Source organism: Crocuta crocuta, unplaced genomic scaffold, assembly GCF_008692635.1.
Source record: "Crocuta crocuta isolate KB4526 unplaced genomic scaffold, BGI_CrCroc_1.0 scaffold68, whole genome shotgun sequence".
NCBI classification, from domain to species: Eukaryota; Metazoa; Chordata; class Mammalia; order Carnivora; family Hyaenidae; genus Crocuta; species Crocuta crocuta.
In genome coordinates, this window is record NW_027532426.1 from 254,726 (window position 1) to 266,587 (window position 11,862).

The following is an 11,862-nucleotide window of genomic DNA, read 5'->3' on the forward strand; positions in this document are numbered from 1 at the left end:
GGGGCATGGGCCGAGCTGAGGCCATGGCTGCCTACCTGGCTCTGGCGGCGCAGTGTCCAGGGTTCGGCGCTGCTCGGTATGACGTTCTGGAGCTGAGCACGGTGAGGGGGAGAAGGGAGAGGGGACTCTGGCGGCCCAAGCCCTACACCTTTGCCCCAGAGCCACAAGCCCCACTGTGGGTCACTTCACTCCTGACACCCAGCACAGCTGCCCCTCCCAAATCCTAGGAGTTACTAGTCCCTTGGGTTCTCACCTCTCCGAAGCCTTAAGGCCCTCCACACATGCAGTGTGGATCATAGAGGGGACTGGGAAACTCCCTGCTCACAGCCATCTCCCCCCAACAAAAATAATGCTGTGGGTCTCCCTCCTTCCGCCCTGACTCTGCCTATCTGTCCTTAGGAGCCTGGTGGGGGCACTCCACAGAAGCTATGCTTGGGCTTGGGAGCCAAGGCCATGTCCCTCTCCCGGCCGGGTGAGGCAGAGCCCATCCACAGTGTCAGCTATGGCCGTGTGGCCGCCTGCCAGCTAATGGGCCCCCACACCCTGGCATTGAGGGTGGGAGACAGCCAGCTCCTTCTGCAGAGTCCCCAGGTGAGTGGAAAGGGGGTGGAAGGTGGAAGGAACGGGAAGGATGTCAAGAAACATTTTATTAAGCACTGAGCATGGGGCAGGTACAGTTCTAGGCACTGGGGATCCAGCTGTGATCAAAGAGAGGCTCAAGGAGCTGACATTAATTAGAGCAGGAGTGTCAGACACTAAACAGGGAATCAAAAGCCATATAAGAAAGTGATAACTACTACCAAGGAAAGAAAGCATGACCAGAAGTGACTAGAGGCAGGGGTCATAGCATTAGGTGGGACAGTTAGGAAAGGATCCTCAAGGTGACCTTTAAGCTAGCTACAGGGAGATCTGGGGGAACAGCATTCCAGGGAGAGGATATTCCAAGTGTAAAGGCCTTGAGGTGACAATCAGCTTAACATCTTTGAGAAGCAGAAAGACACCAGCGTGACTGGCACGTAGTGAGTGAGGCAGAGAGTGGTGATGAGGAAGGATAGGTTGTAGGGGGCAGTTCTAGTAAGGCCCTGGTCCGGAGCCTGGGTGGAGGGTGAGACAAAGGAGAAGCCAGTGGCCCCTACCGCACTCTGACCTCTGCCTTCTCTTAGGTGGAAGAGATCATGCAGCTGGTGAATGCCTACTTGCCCAATCCCTCCCCCGCGAGGCCCTGCCGCAGCCCTTCTCCTCCATGCCAAGACCTGCCAGACACCTCCCCTCCCAGCCAGCACCCGGGCCTGGATGAGCCCCAGGGACAGTCTGGCTGTTTGGGGCAGCTGCAGGACTGAGCCTGCCAAGAGGTCACGACCTCCCTTCTGCCTCCAGCCTGGACCTGGACTGCTCTGAGATTTGAGGGAACCATGGACCCTTTTGGCCCTGCAGGGACAGGGCACACACCACACCCAAGAGCTGCAATGGGTGCAGACACTTTTCTAGTTTGTTTCTTAATTTATTTGTAGAAGAGAAGAAAAAAGAAAAAAAAGTCCTTATTTACACAAACGCTTCCTGTGGGAGTGTTGTCAGTGGGATAAGTTAGAGTCCCCATAGCTCAGAGCTCCGCCTCTGGGGACACCCACACTCTGGGCTTTTACCAGCATTGAGGAGAGTCTGGACACCACAGGGCTCCACCCTCCTTGACCTTCTGGGTTTAACCTCCTCCTAGCCAGCATGCTCCCACAGGGTGGTGGGTGGGGCAGGCAAGAGGGCAGTTTGGAAGCTGACAATTACTCACCCTCACTTCGTGGAGTGTCATAGGGGTAGCCTCCTGGCGTCTCTAAGACCGGAAGGCAGTGAGTCATCAGGACTGGCACTACCCAGTACCTACCCTGGTGTCCAGCTTCTGGGCCCTACTTGGGTCCATCTTTCACGTGCCTACTGCTTTGGGCCTGGAATGGAGAGAAGCCTGGGGCAAAATCAGACCCGAGAACTTCTCTGGCACAGATAACACCTTATCAGGATGAGCTCAGTCCTACTCCTGAGTTCTGTTCCTGCTTTATCAAGTTAGTTTGAATTGAGCTGCGTTCCTGAGGATCTGATAGCCTTGGGCACTGGGAATCTAGAGTTCTGGCTCTCCTGTCCTGCTCAGAATGCTGCAGGCCCTCCTTCACTCGCTCCCACAGCCTCTTCCCAAGAGACTGGGGCAATATTGATCCACCCTGAGGCAGGAGCTTAGGCACTGAGGACACAGCAGACCTCAGTAAAGCTCTATAATCTTGAGAGTGGGGTGGACTCCAGTAAACCAGCCTGGTTCTAGGCAAGGTATGCCAATGAAACAGTGACCACACTAAGACCTGGACTAAGTGGTAGGAAGCTAGAAGAGATAAAGGTCACACATACCTGGGCGCTGGGAGGGAGCATGGGTCATCCCCCATATTCACAGACCGAGCCCTGACTATAACTACATCCAAGCTCTGACTATATTCACGATAAAGCTTTATTGCTTTATTCAAGCTAAACAAGCAATATCAAGGGTCAGGTCAGAGAAGGGAGGAAGTAGCGCCAGCTCCTGGGCTGGAGATGAACCTAGAAGGTTTTTGGTGAAAAGAATATGGGTCACGGGGACCAGGCACAATGGGGACTATGCTTACTGTCCGGGGGGAAGAGGTGGGGAGGAAGTCACTGCTCCTGGGCGCCCCAGGAGATGTAGTCTGGCCGCGTGGCTGCATGGTACTCATCGATGAGTTCCTGGACAACCTCCCTGGACGTGTCCAGCTCATCGAAGTTCTCCTTGAAGATGTCCTCCTTGCGGAACTGCTCCAGGAAGGCCTCCCGCTTCCGCAGCTTGTCGTACTGCTGGCAGGAACTTTCAAAGAGCTGAAAGAGATAGAAATCTCCAGGATGGGAACTGGTGCATGATAAGGGGCTGGAATGGAATCGGGGAGAATGATAAGGGTGTCTAATGGAAGAGAATGGCCAAAGAAGCCCAGGAGATTAGGCTCACCGAGGAGATGCTGGTGTGGTTGGCCATCATGAGCCCACTGACCCGGTGGGCCGAAGGCAGGTAGGGAGACTTCCTTGACAGGGCCACCTGGATGCTGGCAGGGCCCCAGGGGATGAAGTTGGCCAACTTCCGTTCCCGGATCCTCTGCAGACTCTTGTGGACCTGGGGGTGGGGTGGGGAGGGGTGGACACAACAGTGGTGGTGGTAGCCTCTCCTCTACCCCTGTGGGTTCCGGGGGTGGCACGAAGGGGCCTCACCTACCTGGGTGGGGTCCACCTCCCCCTGGATGATGTTGAGGATGGCGATGTAGCAATGGTTGGTCTGGCGGTCCCGGCCCGTGGACACCATCACGTTCTTGGGCTGCAGCAGCCGCCTCATGACGTCCAGGACCGTGGTCTTCCTCACGCTGGCCACCTGACGGGAGAGTGGGCCACAGGGACCAGGCCAGCACTCAGGGCTCGGTCCAGTGCCTGACCCCCATCAGACTCGGGCTAGGATGGTCTCCCCGGGAAGCGTCTTGAGATTCAGGTCTACACTGGGCCTCGGCTGCGGGACCAGGAGTCTGAGCCCTCCTCTGCTCAGCAAGGCCATGCCCCTGTGGGGGAGCATCAGCGCACCCCACACAGCCCGGAGGGGAGAGGAGAGCAGGTCAGCCCGGAGCCCAACAGTCTGTGCCCGGCCCCGAGCACAGAGCCTCTGGGGGCTGCAAAGGGCAGCTCCTGGAGGGGGCAGCAGGGGGACAGAGAGGCTAGGCCAGGGCCTGCCGGAGGCGCTCCTACCGACTGGTCCGTGGTGAGCGGGGTGTAGCCGGTCATGAGGAAGTGGAGTCGAGGAGTGGGGATGAGCGAGGCGATGAGGCCGATGAGGTCGTTGTTCATGTAGCCGGGGTAGCGCAGGGTGGTGGTGCTGGCTGACATGATGGTGGACACCTGGGGACGGGGGTGCCGGGTCACGGGCCTTGGCCTGGGGCGGCGCCTCCCTTCCCCAGACGGCACTCCAGGAAGGAGGGCTCCCAGTCCAGGAGTGGGGGCTCACCAGCTGGTTGATCTGGGAAAAGGACGGGTTCTGGATGTGCAGGCGGTCTGTGGCGATCCGGTTCAGGGCCGTGTTGTCCAGCACCACCTGGGGGGACACAAGAGGGTCACGGCACCTTTTTGAGGAGAAAGGGGGCAGAGAGATAAGTTATTATCTTAACCCCTTCTAAACTCCAAGAACCAAGAAGTGTAGTAACTTAAAAAGGAAAGTACTGTCCCTGGGGCATCACAGCCACTTTTCCACCATCCTGTAAACACACTGTCTCCATGCATCGTCCATTGTGCCCGGCTCTGAAGACACCATGGAGGCTAAAACAAGCACGGTCTGTCCCCTTCACCAGGTCTACAGAAAAGTACAGTTAAAGCCTAAAATATGCACAAAGGAATTTGACCTTGAATGCATGGTCAGGAAAGGTTTTACTCTGAAAGTGACCGTTGGGCTGAGAATCTAAGCATGTGTAGGCATTAAATAGGCTAAATGGGAACACATGTCAGGGGGTATTCCCTGTGTGAGAGCAACTTGGGGTCAAGTCCTTATTTCATAAGTTGGGCCACCAGGTATGACTTTGGTCCTCTGTTCTCTGGGCAGGGGCTTGGAAAGGGCAGGGTGTATATGTCCCACTGGTTTGAGGAGGTAGAGCAAAGCACCCCACCCCTCTCTTCTCTGGTGCTCACCACACAGTCTGCGTTCTGGGTCAGCCTCTTGAGCGTGAGCAGGGAGTTGTAGGGCTGGACCACCACATCGCTCATCTCGTCCTGGTTGGGGAACACTGAGTAGGTCTGCACCAGCTTCTTGGGGTACCTGGGGGTAAAGAAGAGGGAAAGGGCAAGTTGACAGGGAACTGGACTCCCGTCACTGCCCATCTTGGTCTTCTCTAGATAACTGGGCCATTTCTTTCCAAGTGCCACCAAGCTCTTGTGCAAAAGGCGGATGAGGGCAGAACTGAGTGTTTAGAGCCCAGGAGCCAAAAAGGATAAACCTAAAGCATCAAACCCATCAAACCCTATAGGTCCCTCCTCTCCCTAGGCAACCTCCCTCCTGGAAGTTATTGTTTCCTAAATGTTCCCTGGATGGCCAGGCTCTATTTGTACTGATGACTCAACATGATAGCACCAAGCCTTCCAGTCCATGAGAAAACAGCGACAAAAAGGAAAGACCTTACCCAGGGAGCCAGGGCTAATGCCATCTCCCCAAACACAGGGTTACCTGTCATTCAGTCGTTCCAGAAGGTAGGAGCCCAGGCCAGAGCCGGTCCCCCCAGCAATGGAGTGACACAGCACGAAGCCCTGCATGGGGAGAGGCAGTCTCCAGGGATCTGGGGAAGAAGCTTTAGGTTTGTCTCATTCCCCGCTCCCAATGCACTCATGTCTCAACGCTTCTTCTGTGTCCATCTAGGCTGAGACTCCTTGGGAAGGAAGACTCAAGCCTAAGGAGCTGATGTCATCCACATTAGGATCTCCTTGAGGTCAAGTACTGTAGCTTCTTTTTAAAAAATTTTTTTAACATTTATTTATTTTTGAGAAAGAGAGAGAGAGGCAGAGAGAGGCAGAAAGAGGGTGAGACACAGAAATGGAAGCAGGCTCCAGGCTCTGTGCTGACAGCTCAGAGCCTGACATGGGGCTCGAACTCGTGAACTGTGAGATCATGACCTGAGCTGAAGCTGGACGCTTAATGACTGAGCCACCCAGGTGCCTCTGTACCTTTCTTTTTAAATGTTTTTTTATTTACTTACTTTGAGAGAGAGAGAGAGCGAGAGAGGGAGAGAGAGAAAGAATCCCAAGTAGGTTCTGGGCTGTCAGTGTAGAGCCTAACTTGGGGCTCAGTCTCACGAACCATGAGATCATGACCTGAGCAGATATCAAGAGTCAGTCGACTGAGCCACCCAGGAGCCTCTCTACCTTATTTACCTTAATATCTCACATATGATGCTCCAAAGACTAGTTTTAAATAGAATTGCCCCCATCACACCACCTGTTCAGGCTACCTCCTGACCTTTCCCCAGCTCTTTTCAGCCTTTTCTTTTCCTTCAGTGGGGCAGAACCTCACCTCTAAGCTGTCACTTCCATCCGCTTCTCGGTCTATGATGTCAAAAATGTCTTCATGGATCTTCTCGCCCTGTATAGAGAGACATGGGAGTGAGGGTAAGGATGAAGGTTCTGTGGAGTACCTCTTTGCAGCATCAAAACACCCTGGGACACCAATGCCACCCTCAACCAGAGCGTCAGCCGTGACCCTCAACCCAAAAAAGCTACTTTGCAAATGATTTGCAGCTTGCATACACCTCTCCCTGGCTGTTCCTCTTGTCAGGGTATCCCTTTGTCTCTTATTTACTGTCTATCGGGTCTGGTCAAATCCCCAGGCTGCCCTGGGGAGGGAGCATCAAGGGTTTCTGGGATGGCCACCCAGATACCTGCGAGAACCCACTGGCCCAGTTGTTGCCAGCGCCTCCTCCATGCTCTGACAGGTAGATGTTCTCCGGGTTGTAGAGCTTCGCATACGGGGAGTTGAGGATGGAGTGGATCACCCGGGGCTCCAGGTCCAGCAGCACTGCCCTGGGGATGTAGTGCTCATCGTCTGCCTGTCAGGGGGAGTCCGGCGGGAGGGGGTGGGGTGAGGGGGTTCCAGTCAGCTAAGGCCCAGTCCTCGGTCCTCCCAACTCTGCCTCCTGCCTGCCCTCCCTCCTCAAGCCAGCCGCCCTGGCTCCTCTGCCCAGAGGGTTTTCTGGTTCCAAGCCACTGCCTTTCCCTCAGGCCTCCGGGCCACTGTCGGGGTAGGGGTGGGAGGCTGGCAAAGTCGCTGGGAGCACCTGGTAGAAAAAGACGTCCTTGCGGTCAGTGCCCTCGGTGGCGAACTCCTCCACGATGCCTTCGGGGCTGATACCATGCTCGGCGCACAGCTGTTTCCAGAACTCGAACCCAACTGGGGGATGGGGAAAGATGCCTGGGTCTGCTAGTCATAAGGCCTCAGGAGCCCAGGGTTAGACTCAGAGGCTGTCACACTCAGATGCTGGGCCCAAGACACCTCGTCTGGGAGCTGTCACAGCCCAGGCGCGGCTCTCCATCCGGGGCTTGTTCATCATGCGCAATAGGGCAGGGTTTTCATGGAAGGGAAAGGGGGACTGGAGGATGCCAAGCACTTGGGTGGGACCCGAAGGGGGAAGAACCGGAGACTGGAAGGGGCTGGCGTTCGCTCGCTCACTCTGGTTGCCGCACTGGCCAAGCTGCAGGGTGATGATCTCCCGGGGCATCGCTCTTCAGACGTGGGCGCGCCAGCCCTGCCCGGCGGGAGTCACGGCAGAGACGAATGCCTGGCAGCTGGGCTCGCAGGACGTGGGGAGCGCGCGCTCTCTTCGTCTTTTGACGCGAGTGCTCGGTCTGCGCGTGTGCAGTGCGGACCTCCCCGCTGCCGCCGGGCCGGGGAGCCCAACCTGGACATCATTTCCCCACTACAGTTACAGCTGGAATTCGGCACAGGCGCAGTGTGAGGCCACGCCCCCTCCTGCCCACCCACCCCAGCTCCGCGCCTGCGCCGTGAGACTTGCTGGGGCTGGGGCGTAGCGACNCAGTTGGGTGAGCGACTTGTAGGCTCTTATGCACAGAGGGGCTGGCTTTAAGCCAGTCTTTTTTTTTGTTTTCAATTTCTATTCTTAAATTAAATATACCTAACATAAATTTTACCATTTTAAACCTTTTTAATCGGGCAGTTCTGTGGCATAGTGTACATTCATACTGTTGGGCAGCCATCGCTATCATTCATCCCCAGAACCTCCTCACCTTCCCAGCCGAGCCCTGTACCATAAATAGTAACTCTCCATCTCCATCCTCATCAACATCCTGCTTTCTGTCTCTATGATTTTGACCAGGTATCTTATATAAATGGAACTATATAGTATTTGTCCTTTTGTGTCTAGCTTCTTTCACTTAGCATAATGTCCTCAAGGTTACACCATATTGTAACATATGTCAGAATTCCATTCCTTTTTAAGGATGTATGATATTCCATTGTGTGTTTATGCCACATTTTGCATTTATCTATTCATTTGTAGAGACACTGGGGTTGGCTATTGTGAATAATTATGCCATGAACATGGGTGTGTACAAATAAGTTTGAGTCCCTGCTTTCAATTAATCTGGGTATACACCTAGAAGCAGAGTTGCTGGATCATATGATAGTTCTGTGTTTAATTTTTTGAGGAATTGCTGTGCTATATTCTTTCTTTTTTAATTTGTTTTGAGAGAGAGAGAGAAAATGCATGCATGGGAGGGGCAGAGAGAGAGAGAGAGAGAGGAGAGAGAATCCCAAGTAGGCTCCTCACCATCAGTGCAGAGCCCAACGCGGGCCTCAAACCCACGAACCCAGAGATTATGACCTGAGTCAAAACCAAGAGTCAGATGCTAACCGACTGAGCCACCCAGGCGCCCTGGTACCATTTTCTATTGTGGCAGCACTATTTTACATTCCCACCTGAAATGCACAAGGTTTCCAATTTTTGCATATCCTCACCAACACTTGTCACTTTCTGTTTTGTTTTGTTTTCTAGTAATAGCCATCTTAATGGAGTGTGAAGTGGTATCTCACTGTGGTTTCTGTTTTATTTTAAATTACAAAGTTGTACACATACAAACATGTTTTTGTATTTTATTATATATTTTTTGTTTTGAAATGTTCTATAAGTGGTATCAGAGTATACTATCCTTTTGTAACCTGCTTTTTTCACCCTACATTAGATCTTTGTGATTTAGCAATGCTGATGCATGTAGATTTATTTCATTCTTTTTAATTGCTTTATAGTGTTTCATTGGATGAATAAGCTAGTTCATTCTATTTCCACACAAGGGTGATTAGATTGTTTCTACTTATTGTTACATAGAGTGAATACAGGGCTTGTCACTTGTGAACATGAAGGAAAACATCTCTACCACCGGTATGTGCACGTTCTTTAGAAGGTTTACAAACTGTACAAGGTTTCACATGTTTTTTTCCTAGATGGTTGTACACCCTTTCCAGCAATGGAGTTTTCATTTCCTTATACCTGCATCCACACTTGGCTTGTCAGATCTTAATTTTTGTCCATCCCATGGATTCCCAAGGGGATCTCATGGTTATCGTTTCCAGTTATGATCACAAGTGAAGTTCATCTGATTTGTTGTTGTTGTTAGAACTTTGAGAATTGCCTGTTCCTATCTTTTGCCCATTTTTCTATTGGTCTATTATATCTTCTAGACATAATAAGATATTCCACAGTTTTTCTTCCTGGTTATATGGGTCGCAAATATTGTCTCTTAGTCTATGGCTTGGCTTAAACTTTGCCTGTGGTGTCTTTTGGCCTAGAGAAGATTTTAATGTAGACAGTTATTCTTTTCCTTTTCCTTCCTTTTTCTTTTTCCATGTACTTTTCCTGTTTTGTATGTTTTATACCTTGTTAAAGATAGCATCCCTTTCCCAGTATCATAAAGCTGTCCTTTTACGTTTTCTTCTAGAAATCCCATAGTAGTTTTGCTTGCTCCCTGTGTTGTGTACTGACTTGTTACGATTTGAAATCCATGTTTTGAAAGCTTGTTTTGGACAAAGTTGTTTGTGGTTTGAACTTGTTCTCATGAAATTGTTTTGAAGTTGGATATTAGAACTTTCTTATCAAACTCTAGCACCTGAAGTGGAGAGGACCATTACATCATCAACACCATAGTAACGGCCATGGCGTCCATCACGTGGTGGACTTTTAAACTTTAAAAACTAAAAGGTATGACCAGCAACTCGAAAGCGTTTGATCTGGACAAGGCTACTCTTTGCTGATCTAATAGCTCTCTGGCGATCTTGAGACACTTACTCCCACTGTGGCTACCATGGCAAGGCTACCTTGGTGTTAGCAGTGGTGTTAAACCATGCAGCGGTGTCAGGAAGAGAAGGGACGCCTGCTTCTGCCTCAGTGAGGCTACTCCTCATAGGCAGTGGTCCAAGCTGTGTAGTGGTCCCTACAGTAATAATCATCAGAGCAGCCGACCGTGCCTGCCAACACTGGCTCGGTCTCCCACTAACTACGTGCCCTAGCAGTGAGGGTCCTAAGCAGGCAGCTGACACCCAGCTTTTGGTTGGAAGGACTGACACTACCAAGAACCAACTCATAGAAAGGTACACCTCAGCTAATATTGGACTTTATTTCTTCCATCTCCCCTTTACCTGGAACAATAATGTAATTAATCTATCATTGGTTTTGAGTATGTTATTTCTTTATTGGCATATTAAGAGACATCATCCTGTATGCTATTGGCTTGTGAAATATTATTATTATAAATTATAATTCTTATAGTGAACCTGTGTTAAATAAATTATTGGCAAGGACAGACTTAGTCTCGGAGCATAATTTGCCCTGAACAAAACACCCTGGAGGTCTTTAGTTCATCTGGAACTTATTTGGAGGCCTGCTGTAAGATAGGGATCCACTTTATCTTTTCCATATGGATGGCCAATGGTCTCCAAGCCAATTATTGAAGAGTGGGTGCGGTGCCCCCCAGCCCCAGAACATTCCAAGCCCCCGCTCTGATACAGGCTGGTTTCTGGCTTTTCTTCCGCTCCATTGGGCTGTCTGTCTGTCCCTGTCTGGCGGGCTTTCTCTGGGAGCTGCTGCAGACATGCCGGCAGAGGCACCACGCCAAGAGTCATGCTCAGACGAGGTTTTTGTTTTCTTTTCTCTCTCACTTTCTCATTTTTTTTTTTATGAGATCTCGGCCACCTTCCAGGCCTGGCCTCCACGAATCCTCTGGGCTTCTTTGGAAGACTTGCCCCATGGCTGTCCCCTCCCAGGCCTCTGCTCAGTTTCTCTCCCCTCACCCGACTCCAGCCCCACAGCTCACTTCCTCCTCTTGGGCAAGGGGTGTCCCTCAGGAGGACTGGCAGCCTCGCCCTGTTGGGGAGGGTCTGGGTGCTCCCCTTGAAGTTTGAGGTGGGGTCAGAGTTCCTCCTTGGAGCCTCTTTCCCCTGACGGAACTGTTACTAAGGGCTGGCTGTCTTCGGAGGCTTCTCTAGGCCCCTATCTGAGTTCCCAGGTGAAGAGAAAGGCTTTAGAGATGAGAGTAAATTCGTCCGGCCTCCCCTCCTTGTGAGTCTGGAATGGCTGTTTGCTTCCTTTAAAATAATAAGCTGGAAGCAGTTTATGAACACTTGTGAAATGAGGGAATTTAATTTCAACCTTTTCTTTTTAAAAAATGCTTTTAAATGTTTATTTTTATTTTTCACAGAGAGAGATTGACAGAGTGAGAGCAGGGGGGAGGGGCAGAGAGAGAGGGAGACAGAATCCGAAGCAGGCTCCAGGCTCTGAGCTATTAGCACAGAGCCCAATATGGGGCTCAAACCCACAAACCGGGGCTCAAACCCACAAACCATAGATCATGACCTGAGCTGAAGAAGTCAGACGCTTAACTGACTGAGCCACCCAGGTGCCCCAACCTTTTCTTATGATTAATAACAGTGCCTCACTCCTCCTTCTAGTCTCCAAAAGTGGGAAAACTTCCTTCAAATCCTAGTTTATAGACAAACAGGTTAGAACGTGTGAGTTGATCTGAATTGGAGAAATTGCAAGGTGAGTTGCCTCGAAGAAGTCATCTCTGACAAGCTGGAGGCTTCTCCTCACCTGTAGAAATGGGTTGGAGACGTGCTTATGTATAGAGCTGAACATAAATCCGCCCCAGTTATTAGCAGGTCATACTTTCCATTTCTGCTGAGAACCGACCAGTCCATGTTGGTTGAATGCAGTGATACATCAGCAGCTAGAACAGTGCCAGAGTCATAGAAAACATTCAATACATACTAGCCACTCTTATGATTACCACTAGATGCAG

At 51.3% G+C, this 11,862-nt stretch overlaps 2 protein-coding genes across 4 annotated transcripts in view; one reads left to right on the forward strand and one right to left on the reverse strand.

Moving 5' to 3' along the window:
• The window catches only part of PLEKHH3 (pleckstrin homology, MyTH4 and FERM domain containing H3), an 8,257-nt gene extending 6,729 nt beyond the window's left edge, over positions 1–1,528 (forward strand). Inside the window, exons 12-14 of the mRNA XM_077779126.1 lie at positions 3–101; positions 400–591; positions 1,164–1,528. Coding sequence (XP_077635252.1) covers positions 3–101; positions 400–591; positions 1,164–1,340 — 468 coding nt within the window. The 3' untranslated portion in view covers positions 1,341–1,528. The remainder of the gene's footprint in view (positions 1–2; positions 102–399; positions 592–1,163) is intronic.
• A 939-nt stretch (positions 1,529–2,467) lies between these two features.
• Positions 2,468–11,862, reverse strand: part of TUBG1 (tubulin gamma 1) — a 41,476-nt gene continuing 32,081 nt past the window's right edge. Inside the window, exons 1-11 of one of the 3 annotated variants that reach the window (XM_077779365.1) lie at positions 7,226–7,470; positions 6,834–6,946; positions 6,438–6,605; positions 6,074–6,142; positions 5,234–5,313; positions 4,702–4,828; positions 4,028–4,114; positions 3,772–3,921; positions 3,254–3,406; positions 2,993–3,154; positions 2,468–2,865 (exon numbers count right to left, since the gene is read on the reverse strand). In XM_077779365.1, the coding sequence (XP_077635491.1) occupies positions 2,668–2,865; positions 2,993–3,154; positions 3,254–3,406; positions 3,772–3,921; positions 4,028–4,114; positions 4,702–4,828; positions 5,234–5,313; positions 6,074–6,142; positions 6,438–6,605; positions 6,834–6,946; positions 7,226–7,274 (1,356 nt within the window). In that variant the 5' untranslated portion in view covers positions 7,275–7,470 and the 3' untranslated portion in view covers positions 2,468–2,667. Of the gene's footprint in view, positions 2,866–2,992; positions 3,155–3,253; positions 3,407–3,771; positions 3,922–4,027; positions 4,115–4,701; positions 4,829–5,233; positions 5,314–6,073; positions 6,143–6,437; positions 6,606–6,833; positions 6,947–7,225; positions 7,471–11,862 lie in introns of those variants that run through there. The other 2 variants (XM_077779366.1, XM_077779364.1) reach the window with 2 other exon arrangements.